The 26418-nt window shown below is 39.6% G+C and overlaps 1 protein-coding gene across 1 annotated transcript in view; it reads right to left on the reverse strand.

The window, feature by feature from the left end:
* The window catches only part of LOC126162321 (uncharacterized), a 135723-nt gene that overhangs the window by 71469 nt on the left and 37836 nt on the right, over positions 1–26418 (reverse strand). The window contains exons 5-6 of the mRNA XM_049918745.1: positions 17691–17924; positions 3443–3714 (exon numbers count right to left, since the gene is read on the reverse strand). Coding sequence (XP_049774702.1) covers positions 3443–3714; positions 17691–17924 — 506 coding nt within the window. The remainder of the gene's footprint in view (positions 1–3442; positions 3715–17690; positions 17925–26418) is intronic.

Consider the following 26418-nt stretch of genomic DNA (forward strand, 5'->3'; position numbering starts at 1 on the left):
ATGGACTGTGCGGCTAGTCTTGGTGGAGGTTCGAGTCCTCCCTCAGGCATGGGTGTGTGTGTTTGTCCTTACAATACTTTATGTTAATTAGTGTGTAAGTTTAGGGATTGATGACCTTAGCAGTTACGTCCTATAAGATTTCACACACATTTGAACATATGACCCCTGTCACCTTCAGAATGTGAAAGAGAGTATTCCAGTCAACATTATCGAAAGCTTTCTCTAAGCGTACAAATGCTAGAAACGTAGGTTTGCCTTTCCTTGATCTATCTTCTAAGATAAGTCGTAGTGTCAGTATTGCCTCACATGTTCCAACATTTCCACGGAGTCCAAACTGATCTTCCACGAGGTCAGCTTCTATCAGTTTTTCCATTCGTCTGTAAAGAACTCGTGTTAGTATTTTGCAGCCGTGACTTATTAAACTGATGGTTTGGTAATTTTCACATCTGTCAACACCTGCTTTCTTTGTGATTGGAAATATTATATTCTTCTTGAAGTCTGAGGGTATTTCGCCTGCCCCATACATCTTTCTCACCAGATGGTAGAGTTTTGTCAGGGCTGGCTTCCCAAGACTGTAAGTAGGTCTAATGGAATGTTGTCTACTCCTGGGGCCTTGTTTCGACTTAAGTCTTTCAGTGCTCTATCGAATTCTTCACACAGTATCATTTCATCTTCATCTACATCCTCTTCCATTTCCATAATATTGTCCTCAAGAACATTGCCCTTGTATAGTCCCTCTATATACTCCTTCCACCTTTCTGCTTTCCCTTCTTTGCTTAGAACTGGGTTTCGTTCTGAACCCTTGATATTCATACAAGTGGTTCTCTTTTCTCCAAAGGTCTCTCTAATTTTCCTGTAGGCAGTATCTATCTTACCCCTAGTGAGGTAAGCCTCTACATCCTTACATTTGTCCTCTAGACATCCCTGCTTAGCCATTTTGCACTTCCTGTCGATCTCATTTTTGAGACGTTTGTATTCCTTTTTGCCTGCTTCATTTACTGCATTTTTATATTTTCTCCTTTCATCAATTAAATTCAGTATTTCTTCTGTCACCCAAGGATTTCTACTAGCCCTTGTCTTTTTACCTACTTGATCCTCTGCTGCCTTCACCACGTCATCCCTCAAAACTACCCATTCTTCTTCTACTGTATTTCTTTCCCCCATTCTTGTCAATTGTTCCTTTATGTTCTTCCTGAAACTCTCTACAACCTCTGGTTCTTTCAGTTTATCCAGGTCCCATCTCCTCAAATTCCCACCTTTTTGCAGTTTCTTCAGTTTTAATCTACAGTTCATAACCAATAGATTGTGGTCAGAGTCCACATCTGCCCCTGGAAATGTCTTACAATTTAAAACCTGGTTCCTAAATCTCTGTCTTACCATTATATAATCTATCTGAAACCTGTCAGTATCTCCAGGCTTCTTCCATGTATACAACCTCCCTTTATAATTCTTGAACCAAGTGTTAGCTACGATTAAGTTGTGCTCTGTGCAAAATTCTACCAGGCGGCTTCCTCTTTCATTTCTTAGCCCCAATCCATATTCACCTACTACGTTTCCTTCTCTTCCTTTTCCTACTATCGAATTCCAGTCACCCGTGACTATTAAATTTTCATCTCCCTTCACTATCTGAATAATTCCTTTTATCTCATCATACATTTCTTCAATTTCTTTGTCATCTGCAGAGCTAGTTGGCATATAGACTTGTACTACTGTTGTAGGTGTAGGCTTCGTGTCTATTTTGGCCACAATAATGCATTCACGATGTTGTTTGTAGTAGCTTACCCGAACTCCTATTTTTTTTATTCATTATTAAACCTACTCATGCATTACCCTTATTTGATTTTGTATTTATAACCCTGTATTCACCTGACCAAAAGTCTTGTTCCTCCTGCCACCAAACTTCGCTAATTCCCACTATATCTAACTTTAACCTATCCGTTTCCCTTTTTAAATTTTCTAATCTACCTGCCCGATTAAGGGCTCTGACATTCCACGCTCCGATCTGTAGGACGCCAGTTTTCTTTCTCCTGATAATGACGTCCTCCTGAGTAGTCCACGCCTGGAGATCCGAATGGGGGGACTATTTTACCTCCGGAATATTTTTCCCAAGAGGACGCCATCGTCATTTATCCATACAGTAAAGCTGCATGCCCTTGGGAAAAATTACGGCCGTAGTTTCCCCTTGCTTTCAGCTGTTCGCAGTACCAGCACAGCAAGGCCGTTTTGGTTAATGTTACAAGGCCAGATCAGTCACTCATCCAGACTGTTGCCCCTGCAACTACTGAAAAGGCTGCTGCCCCTCTTCAGGAACCATCGTTTGTCTGGCCTCTCAACAGATACCCCTCCGTTGTGGTTGCACCTACGGTACAGCTATCTGTGTCGCTGAGGCACGCAAGCCTCCCCACCAACAGCAAGGTCTATGGTTCATGGGGAGGGAGGGGGGGGGGGGGGGGGGGGGGGGAACCAACGGCAAGGTCTATGGTTCATGGGGGTGGGTGGGGGGGGGGGGGGGGGTGAGGAGCTAACTGACACAAAAGGCGATAAACATGAAGTGAAGTCTATGACAAAAATAAAGCCTTACATAAATTGGGGTCAATAACTCCAAAAAACTTGAAAATGTTGCTGAAGGTGGTTTTCACATGCGTCCGAATCTTCCGCAGAATCATTGTACGGAGGAAATGGTAGGGTTTGCATCAACACCAGTGGAACCTGGCACTTCAATGAGGCTGCCACATGGTTTAATGTGATGGTGAGAGCCTGCTGGTAGCCAGTGAGAATGTTGTTATTCAACAAGAGGCTGAAGAACTTCTTCCACAGACATTTTGGCTTTATATCAAATCAAAGAAACGAAACACTTAAGAGTAGAATAACGTACTCATCGCCAAGTATGTTGTAATATTGTATAAGACACAACATCAGAAGTAGCACCAACTAAGTTTTACTCTGCTTCCACATACAGAGATCCACAATTACACTGACTGAAGTGTAGAACAGTACAAAGCCTCATAACTGTAGAACACATCAATACAGAGTCTTGTAGGTGAGTGTATGGTAAGCAAGTAAAAATAAGTGAGGCCAAGGGCCCACCATGCCAGGCTTACATTGGGCTGTTGTGCACACGCTACAGTACTTTCTGGATGGTCTGTCAACGTCGTGAGGCAACCTCTTTAGGCCTGCCATGGAGGCACTTGTATTGTGCACTGCTTGATTACATGTGCTCACACTACAGGGTTACAAAACTCAATTCCTGTATCAACTGCTTTATGTTTCCTTCTCTCTCTCTCTCTCTCTCTCTCTCTCTCTCTCTCTCTCTCTCTCTCTCTCTCCTCCCCTCCCCCTCGAGTTATTGCTGCTTTTATGAGCTCATGAATTTATGAAATTTCAGTGTAATGGAAAAACAACAAACTAACGAAGTTTTTAAAACTACAATTTAATAAATTACCTGCTTTCCTGTATTTCTGGCTCTAACAATTTGCAGGCAAGAGATGAATCCTCTTTGAACACTTCTACTGTTCTCTCCGCCAATGTCATGAGGTCTTCTGGATTGCCACTATTTAGCAGCCCTTCACGGAAGTCTCTTTCTAACAATAAATGTGGACACTCCAGAGCAGAAGAAAGTAAGTAAGACTTAACATTATGACACGACTCTTCCAAGCCTTTTACAGGATGACGTTGGAGTAACAGAGAATGCAGTTTCTGGATTACCAGCTGCCTCTGTAAACAAATTTTGAAATTTTCAATTAAAGTCAAACTTAAGATACCAACACCATTTCAAGTCATGCTACATTTCAGAAAATACTGGAAGAATGGAAATACTAGTAGGAGAAATTACAGACCTTTACATACACATGCTCTTTGCTTATCAAGAGGCTTAAAGGGACATGGGCTGGGAAAGTGTCTTCCTGTATTTTATACAGTTGGTTGTGTTGGCATGTTTTGTATTTCTCTTTCTAAAAACAACTCACCATTTTGGATAGTTTTTAATGTATTGGTAATAAAGCAATTTGAGTAAAATGCAATGAGGTTTAAAAAGTACTGTGGCAAGTGTCAGAGTCAGCTGTTGTGTGTAATGATACTGGCATTTGTTTAGTGTCATTTACAGAACTTATGATAATCATATACCAGAATGCCCTCATTCTAATTCCAGTCATAATTTAAAATGCTGCATTTGGATAACTTTGTTCTCAAAATTTTATTATTATCCTTCTCTTAAAAATGGTACAATTCTTGCTGCAAATTCAGAAAACAGCAATCTTACATCAAATTCTATACAATCTACTGAATTATGCAAGAACAGGCAGAACTAACACAGTGCATTAAATAAGAGTCAATCTCAAACAATGCATAAATCTTGAGAATGACAAGTTCATCTAAGACTGGAATCAACAGAAACCAAATATTTCAGATGGGAGGATTCTTACTTTGGAAGTCAAAGGAGATGGAGAGAAATGAAAGGACAGACAAGTGATAACAAAAAACTCTTGTGAAGTACAAACAGTACCATGACAAAAGACACCAAGAAGCTGGACAGGGGAAGCATGGAGCAAGGGGGATAGCAGGACACAAGAATACAAAGGACAGAGAGAGATCACCCAGGTGCAGGCATGAGTAGTTGTATATTAAGCACAAGGATACTGAGGAGGGAGGGAACATCTGAAAAACATTGTTGGGAAGGGGAAGTCGAAGGGGAAGGGGAAGGGGAAGGGGAAGGGGGAGGGGGAGAGGGAGAGGGAGAGGGAGAGGGAGAGGGAGAGGGAGAGGAAGAGGAAGGAAAAGGGAAAGGGGGAGGACAAACGAGGGGGAGGGAGGGGGAGGGTAAGGGGGAAAGGGAAAGGGAGAGGGAGGGGAAGGGGGAGGGGGAGGGGGAAAGGGAGGGGAAGGGGGGAGAGGGAGGGAAGGAGGCAGGGACAGGTTGCAATTCAAGACAGATGCAGAAAACTTAGAAAACAGTGCAGAACAGGCTACATAGGCTTATAAACTTATTTAAAGTGCAGGGTACATGGAAGTAAGAAGCTGGGGAGAGGGCGACAAGCGGAAGATAATTTGAGAACAGAGGCAGTGGACTGGGAAGTGGGTAAAGGTAGCCAGTTCACAAAGAGTTGTGGAAATTAAAGCCAAGAAAACAGTGAAACAACGGGATGCTTTGTAGTGACAGTTCCTATTTCCAAAATTTAGGTATGATGGTATTTGGGAAAGGGGTGGGTGGTGGGTGAGAGCTGAGAGGGATCATCCAGTCAATGCCAACGGTGAAGCACCATTGTCTGTACGTACACCACCTGATCAAAAATATCCGGACACTTTTTTGTAACCTGGAACTGATCACTAGATGTCACAACAAGCAGATCCACCAGTGTAAAAGAAGGCTGAGGGTATGCATTGTCAATAGACAAGCAGTTGACAGCAGAATGGGTCGGAAAAGAGAGCTAAGTGAATTCAGACATGGACTAGTCACTGGATGTCACTAAATAACAAATCTATCAGGGACATTTCAACACTTCTAAAGCTGCCAAAGATAACAATGGGTGATTTAACTGTGAAGGGGAAAAGTAGTGGAACAACAACAGCTAAGACAAGACCAGACAGACATTGTGTACTAACAGCCAAGGGCTGATGCGCATTGAGGAAGGTGGTTTGTGAGTCCAAAAGTGCTACCAGCAATCCAGTTAACACAGTGACTGTGTATAGGTAATTAAAATGAATGGGGTAAAATGGTCGAGCAGCTCCTCATAAGTCACACATTTCTGTAGTAAATGCTAAATGACACTTGAGGCAGTGTAAAGAGCACTGCTATTAGACAGTGGATGATTGGAAATGAGTCATGAATCCTGCTACCCCTTGGCAAACCAATGTGAGAGCTTGGGTTTGGCAAATGCCCGGAGAATGTTACCTGTAATTATATGCAGAGCCAACTGTGAAGTTTGGAAGAGGTGGTGTTGCAGTAAGAGGGTGATTTTCATGGTCAGGGTGTGGTCTCCTTATTGCACTTACAGAAACACTAAACGCAGAATGATATGAACACATTTTACAGCATTGTATGTTGCGTACAGCAGAGGAACCTTTCAGAGATGATGACTGATTGTATTGGCATGACAATGCACACTGTCATAAAGCACCACCTGTGAGGCAATAGTTTGTGGACAATAAATTGCTGAAACAGACATGACTGCTCAGCATCTCTGACCTGAATGCAGTGGGATACCCCTGAGATGATTTAGAATGTCAACTTACTTCGAACTACAGTGCTCAACATCACTACTTTCCCTGGATTCAGCTCCTGAGGAAAAATGGGCTGCCAGTCACCCACAGACGTCCAGACACCTCACTGAAAGTGCCCCCACCAGAGTTCAAGGCATAATAAAGTTGAAGTGTGGATACACCCCATATTAAAGTCCACTAATAAGTGTCCTGATACTTTTGATCTGATAGTGTATACCACCACTAATTCATTGTCACATGGATTGTATCTTTGTGAAAAAGACCCAGGTAGAAAGTGTGTCCCATACATTGGCCAAGCACTTCTACACCTGTCCTGCCTCTGGTATATTCACTCCCATTAATGAAAGTAACCATACTATTTATCAACTTCACTGTGTGGTTTTTTTACAAAACACAGCCTGTGAATGAATGAATGCTTTAGTAATCATGCTGAACTACAAGAAAAGTAGCAACCTAGCACCTGGAAGGAACTCCCACATCACAAATGATTTCCCATTTGTTGTAGCCAAAGTAGGGGAAAAAATGTTATCATACTAGGTGTAATAAAAATGACCAAAAAAAATATGACAATACATGCCATTAACACAAAAGTATACCCTAAATCCAAAAATTTTCAACAAATGCTCCTGATCATTTTGTGCTTCACAGCTGATTCATGTAAATATTAATAAGAACCAACATAGTTGTATTAATGTACATTTATTACGGCACAACCAGATTCATTCAGTGATGATGTTCACTAAACCAAACCAGTCTTGACATAATAAATGTATATTAATACAGCTGTGGTGGTTCTTATTAATACCGATTTTCAATTAACTATCTCATGTGCCAATTATGGAACATACACTGTGCTCTCATATGATGACTTTTCGAGAGACCAAAAAACTCCTATGTAAGATCAGCCAAGGTTTCCACACTCACCAGTTACATTAAATCCAGCTTTCTCTGTTCTTTCAAGAGATTCATTGGGCAGTGGCTAGCAGAGCTCATCTTGATTCTGTCTTTTTTTACTCCTAGAAAGCCTAGTAAATAAATTACACATGGAGTATTAACACTGACGTGCAATTAGGATGATGAGACTTTCTACCAAATAGGACTCTGTATGTTGTTCTTAATGGGGAAAACATAATCAGAAACACAGACAGCATCTGTCTGGCACTGCTCGAAGTAATGTGTAGCTGTTATTGTTCATATAAATATAGCGGGTGGTTATAATTAGACTTTCCTATTTAACATGTTATAACATGGAAACTAATTACCAAATGAGTACAAGACTTGGTAACATCAATGTTCAGAGTATGGGGTGCACGATTTCCATGTGTCACCATGCCACCATCCAGTTCCAACTATGGCCACCAGGTGCCGTGATCAGTCATCGTGATTCATAGTCTCTTGGTTTTTGGTTTGTGGGGCGCTCAACAGCGTGGTTATCAGCGTTCATAGTCTCACGCACCTGAGCAGTCGTAGTGCATTTGTTGACATGTCAACATGAGCTTGGACAAAAGGAGCAGGGCATTATTGGTGAGGCTCTATTATGAAAATAACAGTAATGAAGCAGCTGCACTTCGAGAATATTGCCAGCTGAAAGGATTATGGAAGCGCTGCTGTGCAGAGCATGATGAATTTCAAATCGACTGGAGAACTGGGCGCCGTTCCGGGAAGAGGCCAACAACTGGTTGCACCACAGGTGGTTGATGAAATCTCTGTTGCTATGGCAGGCAATGCTGCATGCAATTCCCGATTGCAGGCAGTGTGCTTGCCCTATCACAACAGTTGAACTTCCTGTAGTCCACTGTACGGCAGGTGCTTTGAACCATTCTCGAATGGTATCTGTACAAGATCCATATCGTCCAACAGCTTGCACCACAGGACGCACAACGAAGTGTTGACTTTGCTCTCCACCTTCTCGTAAGGAATGAAGTTGAAAAGGGCTGGTCCTGGACCATCCTACGGACAGATGAAGCTCATTTTTCTCTGATGAGTAAGGTGAGCACACAGAATTGCCGAGTGTGGGGATCTTTACCTCCAGTCGCTGTGCATGAAGTTCCTCTGTATGGCGAACATGTCACCATATGGTATGGCTTCACAGCTACATTCATCACAGGCCCAGTCTTTTTTGAACAGGCTGGCGCTCAAGGACCAAAGACATGCAGTGTGACTGGCCAGCGTTACTGAGATATGCTTCGCCAGCATGTCATAGCCACCCTACAGGAGAGAGATGCATTAAAATCAACAGTTATCATTGAAGATGAGGCCCCACTGCACATCGCTCTTAAAGGTCACCTGTTTCCCTGAAACACATTTGGAAATGAATTATCAGCTAGTTGTTTCCAAATGCTTGACTGGTATGATCACTTGATCTCATTCCCTGTGATTTCTCACTGTGGGGCTATCTGAAGGACAGAATTTAGCAGGGAAATATTCACACCTGTGCTAATCTGAAGCACAGCATATCAAGAGAGGTAGCCAGTGTATCCGTGAACATGCTTTGTTCTGCTGTGCAGAATGCAGTCCTGAACTTTCAGACTTGTTTGGACACTGATGGGAACCATATTGAGCCCTTTTGTAGCAGTAATGGTACCGGTATGTAATGGTACAATGTACTACAGCAGCACGTTAAAAGTGTTTCAATTGAGTTGATTATGCATTATTTCACTTCCCCATATGCTTGACATTAATGCCACCACATGTGGTCCTCATACGGCAATTAGTTTCCATGTTATAACATATTAAATAAGAAAAGTTTAATTATAACTACCCAGTATACTCAAGTCTCCTGCTGCTGCTTTGTCTATACAATGAATCTCTGCTGGTGAGAAAGATGTATACGCCTTTTATGATTATAAAAGAATATTTCAATATGTCAGTTACATTTCGTGTAGAGCAGTGTGCACCAAATAAAGAGCAGCAACAAGGCTCATAAACATTGGTGGATTCATAAGCTTCTTAAACAGCTAAACAGACAAGGGTGGCTTAAAAACAGATGATGGAATGGGATACAGAAATTCCTTGTAGATGAGTACAGAAGATTTCAAAAGAATTCCATAGATGGTTGAATGATACATTTTGAAGAAAGATAACAATTTCGAACTGGCAATTTCTGCTTCCATCAGATTAGCAATCACTACGGTATTCACTGCACACTCTTCGAGCAACAAACAGTGAATTACATAACTTCGCAGCAAAAGAACACATGAATCCAAAACCTGTGGTTTTTAATTTTTTTTTACACAAAAAGTAAAACAGTTTCTGAAAAACTACTTGAGCAAGGGATACAGTTCTGATTTATTTACACAAAGGAAGTTTTTTCAGCAGCATAGCAGACAACTCTGCTTGCAGCTTTCTACCTCCCACAAATCAAATCTAGATGCCTACACTACTCTTTGTGCGGCAAGGTGAAAAAGTCTGCCACAAAGAGACTGCAATAAACAATTGCGGCACTGAGTCTGAACAAAGGATAAGTGTGTACTACAATTTACAACAAGATTGCTGTCATGGCTACGCATCTACATGATCATCAGGCATCAGGAAGTTATGTCTTTCTCTTTTCTTTTTTGAACATGCTCCTCTCAGGCAGCCTCTGGTAAATGATGTGCTACAGATCACCCCCCCCCCTACACACACACACACACACACACACACACAAACACACACACACACACACACACACACATATATATGTCTGCTTGTGTCTGTGTATATGCGGATGGATGTGTGTGTGTGTGTGTGTGTGTGTGTGTGTGTGCGCCTGTCCTTTTTTCCCCCAAGGTAAGCCTTTCCGCTCCCGGGATTGGAATGACTCCTTACCCTCTCCCTTAAAACCCAAATCCTTTCATCTTTCCCTCTCCTTCCCTCTTTCCTGATGAGGCAACCGTTGGTTGCGAAAGCTTGAATTTTGTGTGTATGTTTGTGTGTCTATCGACCTGCCAGCGCTTTTGTTTGGTAAGTCTCATCATCTTTCTTTATATATATATATATATATAGTTATAATAGAAGGAAACATTCCATGAAGGAAAAATATACCTAAAAACAAAGATGATGTGACTTACCAAATGAAAGTGCTGGCAGGTCGACAGACACACAAACGAACACAAACATACACACAAAATTCAAGCTTTCGCAACAAACTGTTGCCTCATCAGGAAAGAGGGAAGGAGAGGGAAAGACGAAAGGATGTGGGTTTTAAGGGAGAGGGTAAGGAGTCATTCCAGTCCCGGGAGCGGAAAGACTTACCTTATGGGGAAAAAAGGACGGGTATACACTCGCACACACACACATATCCATCCACACATATACAGACACAAGCAGATATATTTAAAGACATCTGCTTGTGTCTGTATATGTGTGGATGGATATGTGTGTGTGTGCGAGTGTATACCCGTCCTTTTTTCCCCATAAGGTAAGTCTTTCCGCTCCCGGGACTGGAATGACTCCTTACCCTCTCCCTTAAAACCCACATCCTTTCGTCTTTCCCTCTCCTTCCCTCTTTCCTGATGAGGCAACAGTTTGTTGCGAAAGCTTGAATTTTGTGTGTATGTTTGTGTTCGTTTGTGTGTCTGTCGACCTGCCAGCACTTTCATTTGGTAAGTCACATCATCTTTGTTTTTAGGTATATATATATATATATATACATATATATATATATATATATATATATATAAAAAGAAAGATGTGAGACTTACCAAACAAAAGCGCTGGCAGGTCGATAGACACACAAACAAACACAAACACACACACAAAATTCAAGCTTTCGCAACAAACTGTTGCCTCATCAGGAAAGAGGGAAGGAGAGGGAAAGATGAAAGGATGTGGGTTTTAAGGGAGAGGGTAAGGAGTCATTCCAGTCCCGGGAGCGGAAAGACTTACCTTAGGGGGAAAAAAGGACGGGTATACACTCGCACACACACACATATCCATCCATCTGTATATGTGCGGATGGATATGTGTGTGTGTGCGAGTGTATACCCGTCCTTTTTTCCCCCTAAGGTAAGTCTTTCCGCTCCCGGGACTGGAATGACTCCTTACCCTCTCCCTTAAAACCCACATCCTTTCGTCTTTCCCTCTCCTTCCCTCTTTCCTGATGAGGCAACAGTTTGTTGCGAAAGCTTGAATTTTGTGTGTGTGTTTGTGTTTGTTTGTGTGTCTATCGACCTGCCAGCGCTTTTGTTTGGTAAGTCTCACATCTTTCTTTTTAAATATATTTTTCCCACGTGGAATGTTTCCCTCTATTTTATATATATATATATATATATATATATATATATATATATATATATATATATATATATATATATATATATATAAACAAAGATGATGTGACTTACCAAATGAAAGTGCTGGCAGGTCGACAGACACACAAACGAACACAAACATACACACAAAATTCAAGCTTTCGCAACAAACTGTTGCCTCATCAGGAAAGAGGGAAAGACGAAAGGATGTGGGTTTTAAGGGAGAGGGTAAGGAGTCATTCCAGTCCCGGGAGCGGAAAGACTTACCTTAGGGGGAAAAAAGGACGGGTATACACTCGCACACACACACACATATCCATCTACACATATACAGACACAAGCAGACATGTCTGCTTGTGTCTGTATATGTGTAGATGGATATGTGTGTGTGTGTGCGAGTGTATACCCGTCCTTTTTTCCCCCTAAGGTAAGTCTTTCCGCTCCCGGGACTGGAATGACTCCTTACCCTCTCCCTTAAAACCCACATCCTTTCGTCTTTCCCTCTTTCCTGATGAGGCAACAGTTTGTTGCGAAAGCTTGAATTTTGTGTGTATGTTTGTGTTCGTTTGTGTGTCTGTCGACCTGCCAGCACTTTCATTTGGTAAGTCACATCATCTTTGTTTTTAGATATATTTTTCCATCGTGGAATGTTTCCTTCTATTATAACCATATATATATATATATATATATATATATATATATATATATATATATATATATATATATATTTGCATTGGCTGAAAACATATTAATCAAATCACAATGTGTGCCCATTGTTGCTACAAGATGTCACTCTAAATGCCAGTTAAATATAGAAAAGGCAATATTCATGCCTCCTAAGAACTTTACTGGTTCACACTGCTTAAATCCTTTAAGTTATATGACAGCAATGATACTCAGTTACGTAACATTCTCTGAATTCTAGGCATAACCCTACACAGTGACCCGTAAACAAATTTATCGCTGTGTCGACAAGCTGTAGATACTCAGTGCTACCTGTGTGACCCTAACGTGCGTTGCTAGTTATATGTACAAATAACCTAACTGATACTGTTGGTAGACAGGTGAGAGCGCTATATTATTGCTATTAGGGACTTTAGGCACCACAGCAGTGGTGCTCGGAATATACCCAAGAGGCATCACCACCTAATGCAGGGCACAACACACTGGCTGAAGGTTGGTAACCATGAAAAGTTGTCAGAAATCACAGAGGAGAATTTCCAAATCCTGCAATCACTAAAGTCTCAAAAAAGAGATACATGGCAAATGGAGTGGGACACCAACAATAACGCACAACTTCTTCCCAACAACTAAGAGCGGCTGGCAATGAGACATGTTGACACCAGCTGGGGTATAGCCCACTTGATGACTGACCCTTCTCCTGCATGAATCTCAGACAGGAGTCAGAATGCATCATGCGGAGAAAGTGTGTCTCCAGAATAGACACCCTTCCACAGTTACATTCTGGACCATAAAAAACTGCTGCACTTGACAAACAAAGAAATTTTGGCAACCACTATGAGACTCTATAAAATGGATAGAACTAAATACTGTTTCAATAACATATCCAGGACAGGCACTACAGTGTTTCAAAGACCCTGTATCTTAACAGATAAGACATTAGAATAATTTAGTCCATAGGCATGCTGTCCAGTAAGATTATTATTATTATTATTATTATTATTATTATTTTTATTATTATCACTTTTCATGGCTTCATGGAATGGCACAAGTCTTTTATAATCATCACACTCCTTTATCTCAATCAGTTTGAGCTTTATGACATGATAATTGTAAAATGAACTATGAATCAATATGTACTTCGGATATGATGACTGTAAAATGTATGGCCTGTTACACATTCTACATAACAGATGTAAAACTTTATGGTAATAAATAACTAAGTTCTTAAAAACTTGTATTGAAATGGACAGGGAAACTTGCAGATGATCAGAATTTGGTACAAAGATTAGTAGCTGACTCAACATACAAGGAAGTAACAGATCTGGTATTATTTGTATATGCAATCAGCAGTCAGTCACTGGAATCAGGCACAAGCTGCAAGTATCTAGGAGTTTCTATGTACAGAAATTTAATATGGAATAAACACATAAAAAGAGCTTTAGTGAATGCAGAAGCCTGACTCAGGTTTACTGGAAGAATCTTACGGAAGTGTAATCCATACACTAAAGATATTACTTACAAAACCTGTGTTTGGCCAAATCTTGAGTATCGTCCATCTAACTTCAGTTGATGCCAAGTTATATAACCAGAAAAGGTAGGAAAGATTAAAAGTAAAACGGAAGTGATTTCTGGCATTCCCCAACGTAGTGTTACAGGCTGTCTGCTGTTACTTATCTATATAAATGATTTGGGAGGCAATGTGAGCAGCCATCTTAGGTTGTTTGCAGATGACCCTGTCGGTTATTGACCAGTAAAGTCATCAGGAGATCAAAATATAGTTCAAAACAATTTAGAAAAGACATCTGTATGGTGTGAAAACTGGCAATTGACCATAAATAACAAAAAGTGTGAGGTCATCCACATGAGTACTAAAAGGACTCTGTTAGCTTTGGTTACATGATAAATCAGTCAAATCTAAAGGCCATAAATTCAACAAAATACCTAGGAATAACAATTACAAACAACCTAAATTGAAAGGAACATATAGAAAATGTTATGGGGAAGGCTAACCAAAGACTGCATTTTATTGGCAGGACACTTAGAAAATGAACCAGATGTACTAAAGAGATTGCCTACACTATGCTTGTCCGTCCTCTTTTAGAATACTGCTGTGTGGTGTGGGATCCTTAGCAGACAGGATTGACAGAATACATCGAAAAAGTTCAAAGGGGGGCAGGTACGTTTTGCATTATCATGAAATAGAGTAGAGAGTTTCACTGAAATGATACATGATTTGGTGTGGACATAAGTAAAACAAAGGCATTTTTCGCTGCGGTGGAATCTTCTCACGAAATTTCAATCACCAACTTTCTCCTCTGAATGTGAAAATATTTTGTTGACGCCGACCTACATAGGGAGAAACGATCACCATAATAAAATAAGGGAAATCAGAGCTCGCATCAAAAGATATAGGTGTTCATTTTTTACGCGCACTATACAAGACAGGAGTCAGAATGGATCATACGGAGAAAGTGTGTCTCCAGAATACCCATTCTTCCACGCAACCACTATGAGACTCTATAAAATGGATAGAACTAAATACAGTAGAAGAAGAATGGGTAGCTTTGAGAGATGAAGTAGTGAATGCAGCAGAGGATCAAGTAGGTAAAAAGACGAGGGCTAGTAGAAATCCTTGGGTAACAGAAGAAATACTGAATTTAATTGATGAAAGGAGAAAATATAAAAATGCAGTAAATGAAGTAGGCAAAAAGGAATACAAATGTCTCAAAAATGAGATCAACAGGAAGTGCAAAATGGCTAAGCAGGCATGGCTAGAGGACAAATGTAAGGATGTAGATGCTTATCTCACTAGGGGTAAGATAGATACTGCCTACAGGAAAATTAAAGAGACCTTTGGAGAAAAGAGAACCACTTGCATGAATATCAATAGCTCAGATGGAAATCCAGTTCTAAGAAAAGAAGGGAAAGCAGAAAGGTGGAAGGAGTATATAGCGGGTCTATACAAGGGCGATGTACTTGAGAACAATATTATGTAAATGGAAGAGGATGTAGATGAAGATGGAATGGGAGATATGATCCTGCGTGAAGAGTTTGACAGAGCATTGAAAGACCTGAGTCGAAACAAGGCCCCGGGAGTAGACAACATTCCATTAGAACTACTGACGGCTTTGGGAGAGCCAGTACTGACAAAACTCTACCATCTGGCGAGCAAGATGTATGAGACAGGTGAAATACCCTCAGACTTCAAGAAGAATATAATAATTCCAATCCCAAAGAAAGCAGGTGCTGACAGATGTGAAAATTACCGAACAATCAGTTTAATAAGTCATGGATGCAAAATACTAACGCGAATTCTTTACAGACGAATGGGAAAACTGGTAGAAGCCGGCCTCGGGGAAGATCAGTTTGGATTCCGTAGAAATATTGGAACATGTGAGGCAATACTGACCTTACAACTTATCTTAGAAGAAAGATTAAGGAAAGGCAAACCTACTTTTCTAGCATTTGTAGACTTAGAGAAAGCTTTTGACAATGTTGACTGGAATACTCTCTTTCAAATTCTGAAGGAGGCAGGGGTAAAATACAGGGGGCGAAAGGCCATTTACAATTTGTACAGAAACCAGATGGCAGTTATTAGAGTTGAGGGGCATGCAAGGGAAGCAGTGGTTGGGAAGGGAGTGAGACAGGGCTGTAGCCTCTCCCTGATGTTATTCAATCTGTATATTGAGCAAGCAGTGAAGGAAACAAAAGTAAAATTCGGAGTAGGTATTAAAATCCACGGAGAAGAAATAAAATCTTTGAGGTTTGCCGACGACATTGTAATTCTGTCAGAGACAGCAAAGGACTTGGAAGAGCAGTTGAACAGAATGGACAGTGTCTTGAAAGGAGGATATAAGATGAACATCAACAAAAGCAAAACGAGGATAATGGAATGTAGTCGAATTAAGTCGGGTGATGCTGAGGGAACCAGATTAGGAAATGAGACATTTAAAGTAGTAAAGGAGTTTTGCTATTTGGGGAGCAAAATAACTGATGATGGTCGAAGTAGAGAGGATATAAAATGTAGACTGGCAATGGCAAGGAAAGCGTTTCTGAAGAAGAGAAATTTGTTAACATTGAGTATAGATTTAAGTGTCAGGAAATAGTTTCTGATAGTATTTGTATGGAGCATAGCCATGTATGGAAGTGAAACATGGACAATAACTAGTTTGGACAAGAAGAGAACAGAAGCTTTCAAAATGTGGTGCTACAGAAGAATGCTGAAATTTAGATGGGTAGATCATAGAACTAATGAGGAGGTATTGAATAGGATTGGGGAGAAGAGAAGTTTGTGGCACAACTTGAATAGAAGAAGGGATCGGTAGGTAGGACATGTTCTGAGTCATGAAGGGATCACCAATTTAGTACTGGAGGGCAGTGTGGAGGGTAAAAATCGTAGAGGGAGACCAAGAGATGAATACACTAAACAGATTCAGAAGGATGTAGGTTGCAGTAGGTACTGGGAGATGAAGAAGCTTTGCAAAGGATAGAGTAGCACGGAGAGCTGCATCAAACCAGTCTCTGGACTGAAGATCACAACAACAACAAGACTGGAATAATAGAGAATTGTGAAGGTGATTTGATGAATCCTCTGCCAGGCACTTAATGTGATTTGCAGAGTACGGATGTCGATTTAGATGTAGATGAAAGAAGAGCTGCATAATTCATCACAAGTTTGTGTATTCACTGTGGAAATATTACAGAAATGTCCAAAAAACTCCATTAGGGGTGGTGGGTATCACAGAGAGGCTCACTCACAAAGTTCTGGGAGACCAAATTCCCAAATGAGGCAAGAAAAATAACACTTCTCCCAGCACACATTTTGCATAATGACTATGGTGCTAAAATTGAATTCAGATTGTCTGTATGGTAAACTACACAGTGAAGGAATGGTTTCCTTTCAACTGCAAGTAATATTGCGTTTTGGTTGGTTTGACACGTAAAGTTTGCATTTGGCTGTCAGTCAGACGACAGTCAGCACAGAAAAGTAATCATTAATTATTTGAATGTAAAGGCTTGGGAGGGTAGTGGCACTGCCAACAAACAATCATATCAATATAAATCTGCAGTGAAACAAGTAAAATCCAACAGAGTAGCAAATGATAAGTGTATCAATAATTTGATATTTCTGACCATAAATGAATTTTATGTATTTTCCTTATTATTGATTTGTCTTTGATTTTTTCCTACCTTATTTCCTATAAGTTTCTATGTGACATTCTAAATATCATACTGAAGAAATTTATGGATTGTGTCACCTTATATTCGTCTCCACACCTACAACTGTCTTTTCAATGCACTTTTTAACTCTTTATTTCACTAATTTTATTTTTTTTAAGATTCTCTTCATACATGCACTTAGTTGTATATGTATTCTTTTGAGAGGACATCATCTGGTCACAATTCTATCTGCAGGTTACTTAACATTCCATTCCAAAGTAATATGCACAATATCATGGGGACTCTTTACATTTTCATAATTTCATCAAAAAATTTAGCAAAGTACTGATTACCAGTCCCACTATGAAAGTAAAAAGGAAGTATGAAGTATCTCACCAAAATGTCCTTGCAAGGTTGCTCTCCAAAGTTGATTACTCTTTGTGTGAGGAGTGCCCAGATGTCCGGTGACAAATAGCGATGCAATGGTGTCAAATTGGTTGCAGTCAAATCTTCAACATGTGGAACAGAAATCTCTGGCGTGTAGGTATCCTCACAATAATATAACAATAAAATACGCAGCTGTCCCCAACAATGGCATGTTTTCAAATACGACACCACTAACCTGGGTCTCTGAAACAGGGCACAAAAGCAATGAGTTTGGAATCATTATGTTATGTCCCATGACACTTACTCCACAGAACTCATAGGCTGTAGTCTCCCTGATGAGGAAAGAAGTCAAAGAAGTAGCTTTTACTAAGCTGCAAGTGAATAATGTGGAATTTATAATATAAACTTAACATTGATAAAATTATAATTAAAACCATTGTACAGTAAATACTGCTAACTAAATTCCACATTACTTTTCAGATCCATATGAAGAAACTTTTCGAAACTCTTTGAAACTCAACTACATTTCTTAAATAATATTATACCCTGAAATCTTTTCGAGATTGTTTTTAGTTCTGGTGTTACGATTGTGCTACGTACTACTTTGTGAGTAAAGAGTAACAACAAAGGGCATCAAAGGGTGTCCTCAGTATCCAAAATTATAAAGATGGTAAAGGATTTTAATGTGAGTACTCGGAACAAATGTTCAGAAATGAATATTTAGTACTGTATTGCCACAAATAGTTTACACTTTATAACAATAACTTAACTCATAACAACTGTTCAACATGCTAAGCATGAGTTTCAATGCATGCATTGCAATGCTGTCAATGGAACTGAATGCTGCATTCACAATCTTTTGATGTCATTGCTTGCAGATTATGTTAGTGACAGGAATAATTGCTGCTCTTTGCATAAGATTCTTCAATGTTTGTAATTCAAAAAATAAGTTCATGGGTATTTATTGATGAATAATCTCCCACAGGATCAAACACCATCTGCTTGGGACCTTCATCAGGTGTCTGTGGCTTGAATGACAGTTTCTCATGAGTTTCTATACACAGAGCTAATTTTTTTCCAATTATGCTGGTGCCTATTGTGAAAATCCTTTTCTGCACATTCATTTAGTTTTCTGAGCACTACATCCTGATGCAGCCAACATTAAATGTATCTCTGCAAGTTCCTTTTACTGGTAATGTTCTGTCTTCAACAATTAGACTTGAACTGCAAATGTAAAAACACCACAGACATCTGTTTATTGTTTTTCAAGGTAGCATCACTAATGTTCCTCCCCACCCCCACCCCCCTTCAGGAGACAGTTGTTTGTTATGAAACATAAGCAGTTTACAAATGTGCCTCATGTAGACTGCTCATTCAAGACATCATGCTACCTCAAATACTCCGTTTCAGCTGTTGGTTCACTATCTCAAAATATTCAGTTTACAGTCCTCCGCTGCCTGTATAATTTTTACCAAACATTTTTGGGACATCTCATATGTATTATGCAACACTCATCGAAATTATCTATTAGACAGATCTACAAACAAATTGTAGAACTAAAATCATACATAATCTTTTTAACACACTTCTGTATTTTGAAAATATTGCTTCTGGAAAACAAGTTACTGCCAAAATCATTTCATAATATAATAATGAACAAAAATCTGAAGCACACGAGTTTCTTCATTTTTAAATCACAGGCATACTAGAAAATCACCTAAACTAAAGTCTGTTTTGGTGTTAGCAAAAGCGAACAAGTATGATTTGAAACAGGAAACAAAAAAAGACACCAAAAATTCTGTTAATGTTCCCTGAGAAAATTGATTGTATCAAGTTATGACAGTAAAACGTAGGGAATTAACCTGCACAATAAAAACATGATATGAAAAACAGTATGGACTGCTGCATAGACTGCTGATATCATTTTATAAGACTGTGTAGGACATCATTTTAGCTGATTTGCAGGCAACTAACCAAAGAATTAAGAAGAAGACTGCTAACACCCAACATAAATAAATGCTTATTAACTAGGAATGAAAACAAAAAAACTCCACAATCAAGCTCAAAAATCCAGTTCATGCCACCAGAATGCCAAGTATTCCTCTGGGGTATGGAGGGACATGGAGCAGCATACTGCTCTCCCACCCTCTGTCAGCTTTCCAGACCTCGGAGTCACTATATTTCTCAACTGGGTTCACAAGGCTGAGTGCGCCCTCTTCCAGTTCTTCCACTAAGGTTCAGCTATGCAGTCAGACACTTACGTATTTGGGGTTTTTAGAAATGGGTAGAAATGCTGTCTTTGCAGACCTTTGATTTAAGACATCTCTCAAGGGTTCTCCATTGGATTGAGAAAAGCTGAAATAGTGGCTTAAATATTACTAATAACCAGAATTTTAACACAGCAACACATAAAGACACAAACAAAAGCTGTAACTTAAAATGCCATCACTGGAAGTGTACTAAATAAAAGTGAATAGTTTGTTTTGTAGAGCAAAGGGATGTGCTAAGCATGTGAATGTTATGGTCTGCACTCCACAACATTTTTAGCATTAGCTTTCTTTTCTATTTTAACTACGAATGCACATTCCAAAACCACCAGCAGTAGCAGAAAAAGGCAATCTGAAATAATTTTCCACCATTGGTTTTTGATCCCCTCCCCCATCCCCAATCCCAAACAAACAATATCTCAGAGTTTAAAGAGTCTTCTTTCAAATACTGTGGGTAACCTGGTTGGCAGTTATGCCAGTGCTGCTGGGCTTGTTTGCACTTCATTTATCATAAAATATAAGTGATGTAATAAAGCAGTATCGAGTGACAAAATTCTGATTTCACTTAATAAAACAATGGAAAATCCAGGACAGAATGTACCAAGTTTCACTGTGGTTTCAGTTGCCTGAGGCTGCAGTTGTGTGTGCGAGTTGCATTTGCGTGAGTGAGTGAGTGAGTTTGTGTGTGTGTGGGGGGGGGGGGGGGGGGTCTATTGTTGATGAAGGCGTTAATGGCAGAAATCTTCAATTGTAAGACTCTTTTTGTTGTGTCTACCTGCGACTCAGCATCTCCGCTGTACGATTTCACTTAAATTATACAGCATTACAAAGCAATAAAATGCTGCACCAAGAGAGCAGTAAAGATCATATAGCAAGTGTTAAGAGTATTTAAACAGCTCATGGACTTCAAAGAAGAGTTGGTTCCCCACAACAAGTAAGGTGAGTGGTATTTCGCACTTTTCAGAGAAAACAATATCACCATAGTTGTGATAACTGGCAAGTAACATCACGATACAGTCCAAAAAGCACTACAAATTTCATACGACAGTGACTTCGCAATCATGTGTGACAATTCCCATCATTAAACAATGGGAAATCCAGGATGGTATGTAAAAACATTATGAAAAGGATAGATGCTATTTACCATATAGCAGAGATGTTGAGTTGCAGATAAGCACAACAAAAAGACTGTCACAAAATGAGCTTTTGCCCACCAAGGCCTTTGTCGAAAATATACAAAAAACACACACACACACACATATCTGCACGCACACACGCGAATACAACTAACACACATATGAAAAGTCTCTGGTAGCTGAAGCCAAGACGGTTCATTTTGTGATAGTCTTTATGTTGACTCAGCATCTCTGCTATACAGTGAGTAGCATTTCCATAATTTTCATTTTGTGATAGTCTTTATGTTGACTCAGCATCTCTGCTATATAGTGAGTAGCATTTCCATAATTTTTATTCTTGTGGTCTCTTTGCAGATGCAGGGGGTGCTTACTGGTATCACTTATCACTGAAGAGACATTTTTAATGTTATAATTAGTTGGTTAGTTAGTTTTCATCTTCCACAGATCTTTTTTGGGATAAATCATAATGATGTGGAATGAATCATTTTACATACATATTGCAAATTAATTTGTAAATGTGGCTACATGCTGAATATTTATATGGTTTTTTGTTTCTTTTATTATTATTATTATTATTATTATTATTATTATTAAATACAGAGATATGAGTTAGTAATTTCCACCCAGCACCTTTTAGACACTACCATAATAAAAATTCTTCTATGGAATAGGAACTGTCAAGGAAAAACTTTTTCAGTTTGTTTTCACATTGTACTCTTCTGTTTGTCAAACATTTTATATCACTGAGTAAGTGATTAAAAATATTATTTGCAGCATTGTTCATAACTTTTTGTGCTAAAGACTACCTTAATGAGGAGTAACGAATATAATTTTTCCTTTTGATATTGTAACTATGTACATTATTGTTCCTTTTGAGCTTGTAACGAAACTGGTCATATAAATCATGTTCTACTTATCTACCATAATTTCCAATGCACGAAGTTTAATCGCGCATTTTGTGATACCCTTTTTTAATTGTCATAAATTTTGAAATATGAATGTAAATGACAGAAAGGTATGTAGGCATGGAGGAATTTAATAATCTTTGACCAATGTGTTATTATCTTTGTATTTAACAATCTATGGACTATCACTGGATAAAATGAGTTGGTTGCTGGGAAGTAGTTTGCAGAGAGAAGTGGTGTATGGCCACATGTGGTGAAAGTTAGGTGAGTGTTGCCCATTATGTCTAAATAAAAATGCATCAAAGTAACTTTTTACAACTGTGAACCACAAAGAAAATGTGTTATTTAAAATCTGTACAAAGATTTCAAGAATATATGAACAGCATGAAAACTTCGCTCAGTGAGCTGTTATGGAGGATGAAGTATATGTCCTGAAAATCAGCAGAGACAGAATTTAAATAATTAATTTCACTCATTAATTATAGGGAGGGGTCAGTCTCTAGTCCGAGATAAAGTGAGAATTAGATACCTGTGACTAATAAAACAATACTTTTCACGCTGTGTGATTGTTGGTGCTATTTCTGGATACTATCACAAAAAATATCTGTTATTTCAACTTGAAGGACAAAAATCAAGAAGGATGAACCAGAATTACCGATCATCAGCAATTCCAAAGAAGACAACAGCAAGTTGAGTATAAAAGTGATCTTTTTTTATCTTTTCTGCTCTGCAGTGAACAGAAGTGAAAACGACCATTTTAGGGACTAAAGATAATTCAGAATATGGTGGAGGAGTGAAGGAGGGGGGGGGGACAGTGAATTGCATAACAATGAGGACAGTGAAATGTTTCATGACAGAGAATTAAGTGCAATAGTGAAGGACAAAAATTTATCATTTGTGGAACATCACTTTTTTGAGAAAGATGGTGTAATAGAGAGACATGAACAACTGGAACACAGTAATAATGAGATAGCTGATTAAAAGTAATTAATGATAGATATAGGCAGGAGGTTAAAAGGGAACAACCAAAAGATGGACCATAATAATGAACAACTGAATCCAAAGTTAGCTCCAATATCTACTAAACTGGACACAGCTGCAGTATGGGTGGGTGCCCTTGAGACACACATGGAGTAAGTTGATAAGGGCCTTACTATAAAAACTGAACAATTAACAGATGAACTTGCTAGTGATTGGGAGAAAAATAAAAGTGCCTATGATGAAGTATATTTGGAATTCAACATCGTCAATGAAACTCTACAGAAAAATATTAATACTGCTGAGTAAAGTATGATGTGAAGCTAGTTACTATTACAAGTAGACTAGAACAGAAAGTAAAATCAGTAGACAAAGACACTGAACTTAAACATGTCATCAGCAAAAATCATGTAAACAACTTAAAATGCAATTTTTCTGATCTACCTACAATGAGTGGAAAATCTCAATGCAGACACAGAAACCTAATTAATAATACTGGTATGATGTGGTGTAACACACCAGTGAAAAACTTTTCCAAAACATGTAGCACGCATCTTGCAGATTTTATGCAGCACTGTAATGATAACTTTATGCCACACATGATCGACTGCATGAAAATTAAGTTCGTTAAAAAGTTTTTAGAGGGCAAAGCACTGTTGTGGGCAAACCAAAATTTTTGTACTGACATGTCATCCGAAGCTTTTGAAAAGAAATTTAGGCCAGAAGCAAAGCTGACACGTATCAAAAGCAAATTTTTGAGTGGACCAAGGTACATGGAGGGGAGAGATGGTACAAAATAATTCTGCAGGAAAGAGATTTGCAAATTAGCACTCATCAGTAAACTTTTTGACAAAATCACAATGATTGAGGCTTTAAGATGTAGATTACCAGTTGAAATTCAGTGGAATCTAGTTTATGGACCAGATGACACACTTGAACAGTTTTTAAAGTATGCTGACAAGTTGGATAGCACTTCGGCAAGAACAGGAAAACAGCACCATGGTTACCACAATTTTGCATACAAAAATGGGAATCAAAATTGGGGAAATAATAATTATCACAAAACAGAACACAAAGAACAGAAAAGTTTCCTTATCCCTAGCTAGAACCTAGTCCCATATACTGCTCCTGAATTCTTGCTCGGCTCATGGAATCCCTCCAAACTACCTTACCATGAAAGTACCTATCTCCGAATGCCACCTTTCCTTCCACAATGACATCCAAATGTTCAGATTCCGCTAATCCTTAACCCTGACCAACATTGTCTGTAAAACCATATCAATCAGGCCCAAACCTCCTTGCAATACCTCCTCTCCATCTGCAAAATTCTCCTCCTATGCAATCCTAAATTCCTGGATCCCATATTACACATTGAAACCTTGCTCTCCTGGAATTAAAGCAACGTGCACAACACCACCTCAAAAAACTCTCCACCCTGTTCACTTCCTACTCCCACCTTGGGCTACCACTATCCACCACCTCTAGAACAATGTCCAAACCTCCTCTTGTAGCTGACAAACCCTGCCTCACAGACCTACTACGTTTACCCCATGCTCAAACATTCCTTCCCACCACCATACAGAATCCAAAACCTTAACAGACTGGAAAAACAGTCATGAATCTTTCCTGCAAAAGCAATACGCCACAGAAGTATCAGTCCTTTCCAAAGGCCTTAACTCTTGTTCCACTCCCAAATTCAATCATGCAGAACTTGTTAAAGACCTTCTCCCAGTCCCTACAATGGAAACACTTTTTCACCGCCTACGCTACCAATCAGACTCAATCAAAGACCAATGCTGAACTCTGCCTCACTCAGTTCGCTCCTCCATCCAACTGTGATATATCTATGCTGTTCCCAAATCACCCTCGTTAGCTTTCTAGAATTTCTTAACCTCGAACCTTGCCTCACCATGATTCCCCAAATCCCTCAACATGCGAACTAACCTTAGACCTGCAGAAAGAACAGCAATCCACCATCTAAAAGCTGATCCTGATCTTGTAATCCTACCTGCTGACAAAGGCTTCACCACAGTTGTTCTGAAACATAAGGATTACCTGCCAGAAGGACTCCGCCAGCTGTCAGATTCATCCACTTACAAACCCTGCCACAGTGACCCCATTCCAGAAGTCAAACAGGATCTCCAGTCTCCGCCCCAATCCTTAGGCACATCCCACACCATCTTTCCACAGTTCCTGTTCCTTTACCACATGGCACCCTGCTCATTACTATTGATGCCACCTCCCTTTACACTACTTTACGCTAAAAACCCTAATGCCCATGGCCTTTTCACTATTGAACACCAACTTTTCCAATACCCAATGGATTCCAAACTTACAACCTCCTTCCTAGTCACCATGGGCAACTATATCCTCACCCACAATTATTTCCCCTTTGAAGGCATTACCTACAAACAAATCCGGGGTATGGCTATGGGCACCTGCATGGTGCCATCCTATGCCAAAATATTTAGGGGCCATCTAGAGGAATCCTTCCTAAACAACCATAATCCAAAAACACTCACTGGTTCAGATTCACTGATGATCTGCATAGAGGGTGAGGACGCTCTATCCACATTCCTCCAGAACCTCAACACCTTCTCTCTCATTCGCTTCACCTGGTCTTACTCAAAACAATAAGCCACCTACCTAGATGTTGACCTCCACCTAAAAGATGGCTACATCAGTAACTCCATCCATATCAAACTAACCAACCACCAGCGATACCTCCACTTTGACAGCTGCCACCCATTCCATACCAAGAACTTCCTTGCATACAGCTTAGTCACCCATGGCCGTTGCATCTGTAGTGACAAGCAATCCCTCTGAGGGTCTCACTGAGGCCTTCACAAATGATAATTACCCTCCGTGCCTTGTACAAAAACAGATCTCCTGTGCCTTATCTCTCTACTCTCCCACCACCTCCCAAAGTCCCACCATCCAGCCACAGAGGAGCATTCCCCTCATGACTCAGTACTACCAAGAACTGGAGCAACTGAAACACATTCTTCACCACGGGTTCGACTACCTCTCGTCATGCCCTGAAATGAGGAATGTCCTATCCACTATCTTTCCCACCCCTCCCACAGTGGTATTCCACTGCCCACTGAATCAACACAATATCCCTTGTCCATCCCTACACATCAGAATGACAAGAATGCTGGGCCACCAAACTTGATGACGAACTTGCAAAATTTAAAGGTTATGAATATGGGAACATGGAATGTATTAAGTCTCTATAGATCAGGATCACTGATAAATGTCATACAGGAACTTGAAAGGTATAAAATGGATTTAGTTGCAGTACAAGAAATCAGATGGACGGGTAATGGAAGTATAAACAAAAATAAGTATACAATAATGTATGGGGGAAATGATACACAAATACATGCACTAGGGACAGGATTTATAATAAACAACAAATTGTTACCTTTTATTAGGAAATTTGAGGCAG

This window comes from Schistocerca cancellata, chromosome 2 (assembly GCF_023864275.1).
Source record: "Schistocerca cancellata isolate TAMUIC-IGC-003103 chromosome 2, iqSchCanc2.1, whole genome shotgun sequence".
NCBI lineage: Eukaryota > Metazoa > Arthropoda > Insecta > Orthoptera > Acrididae > Schistocerca > Schistocerca cancellata.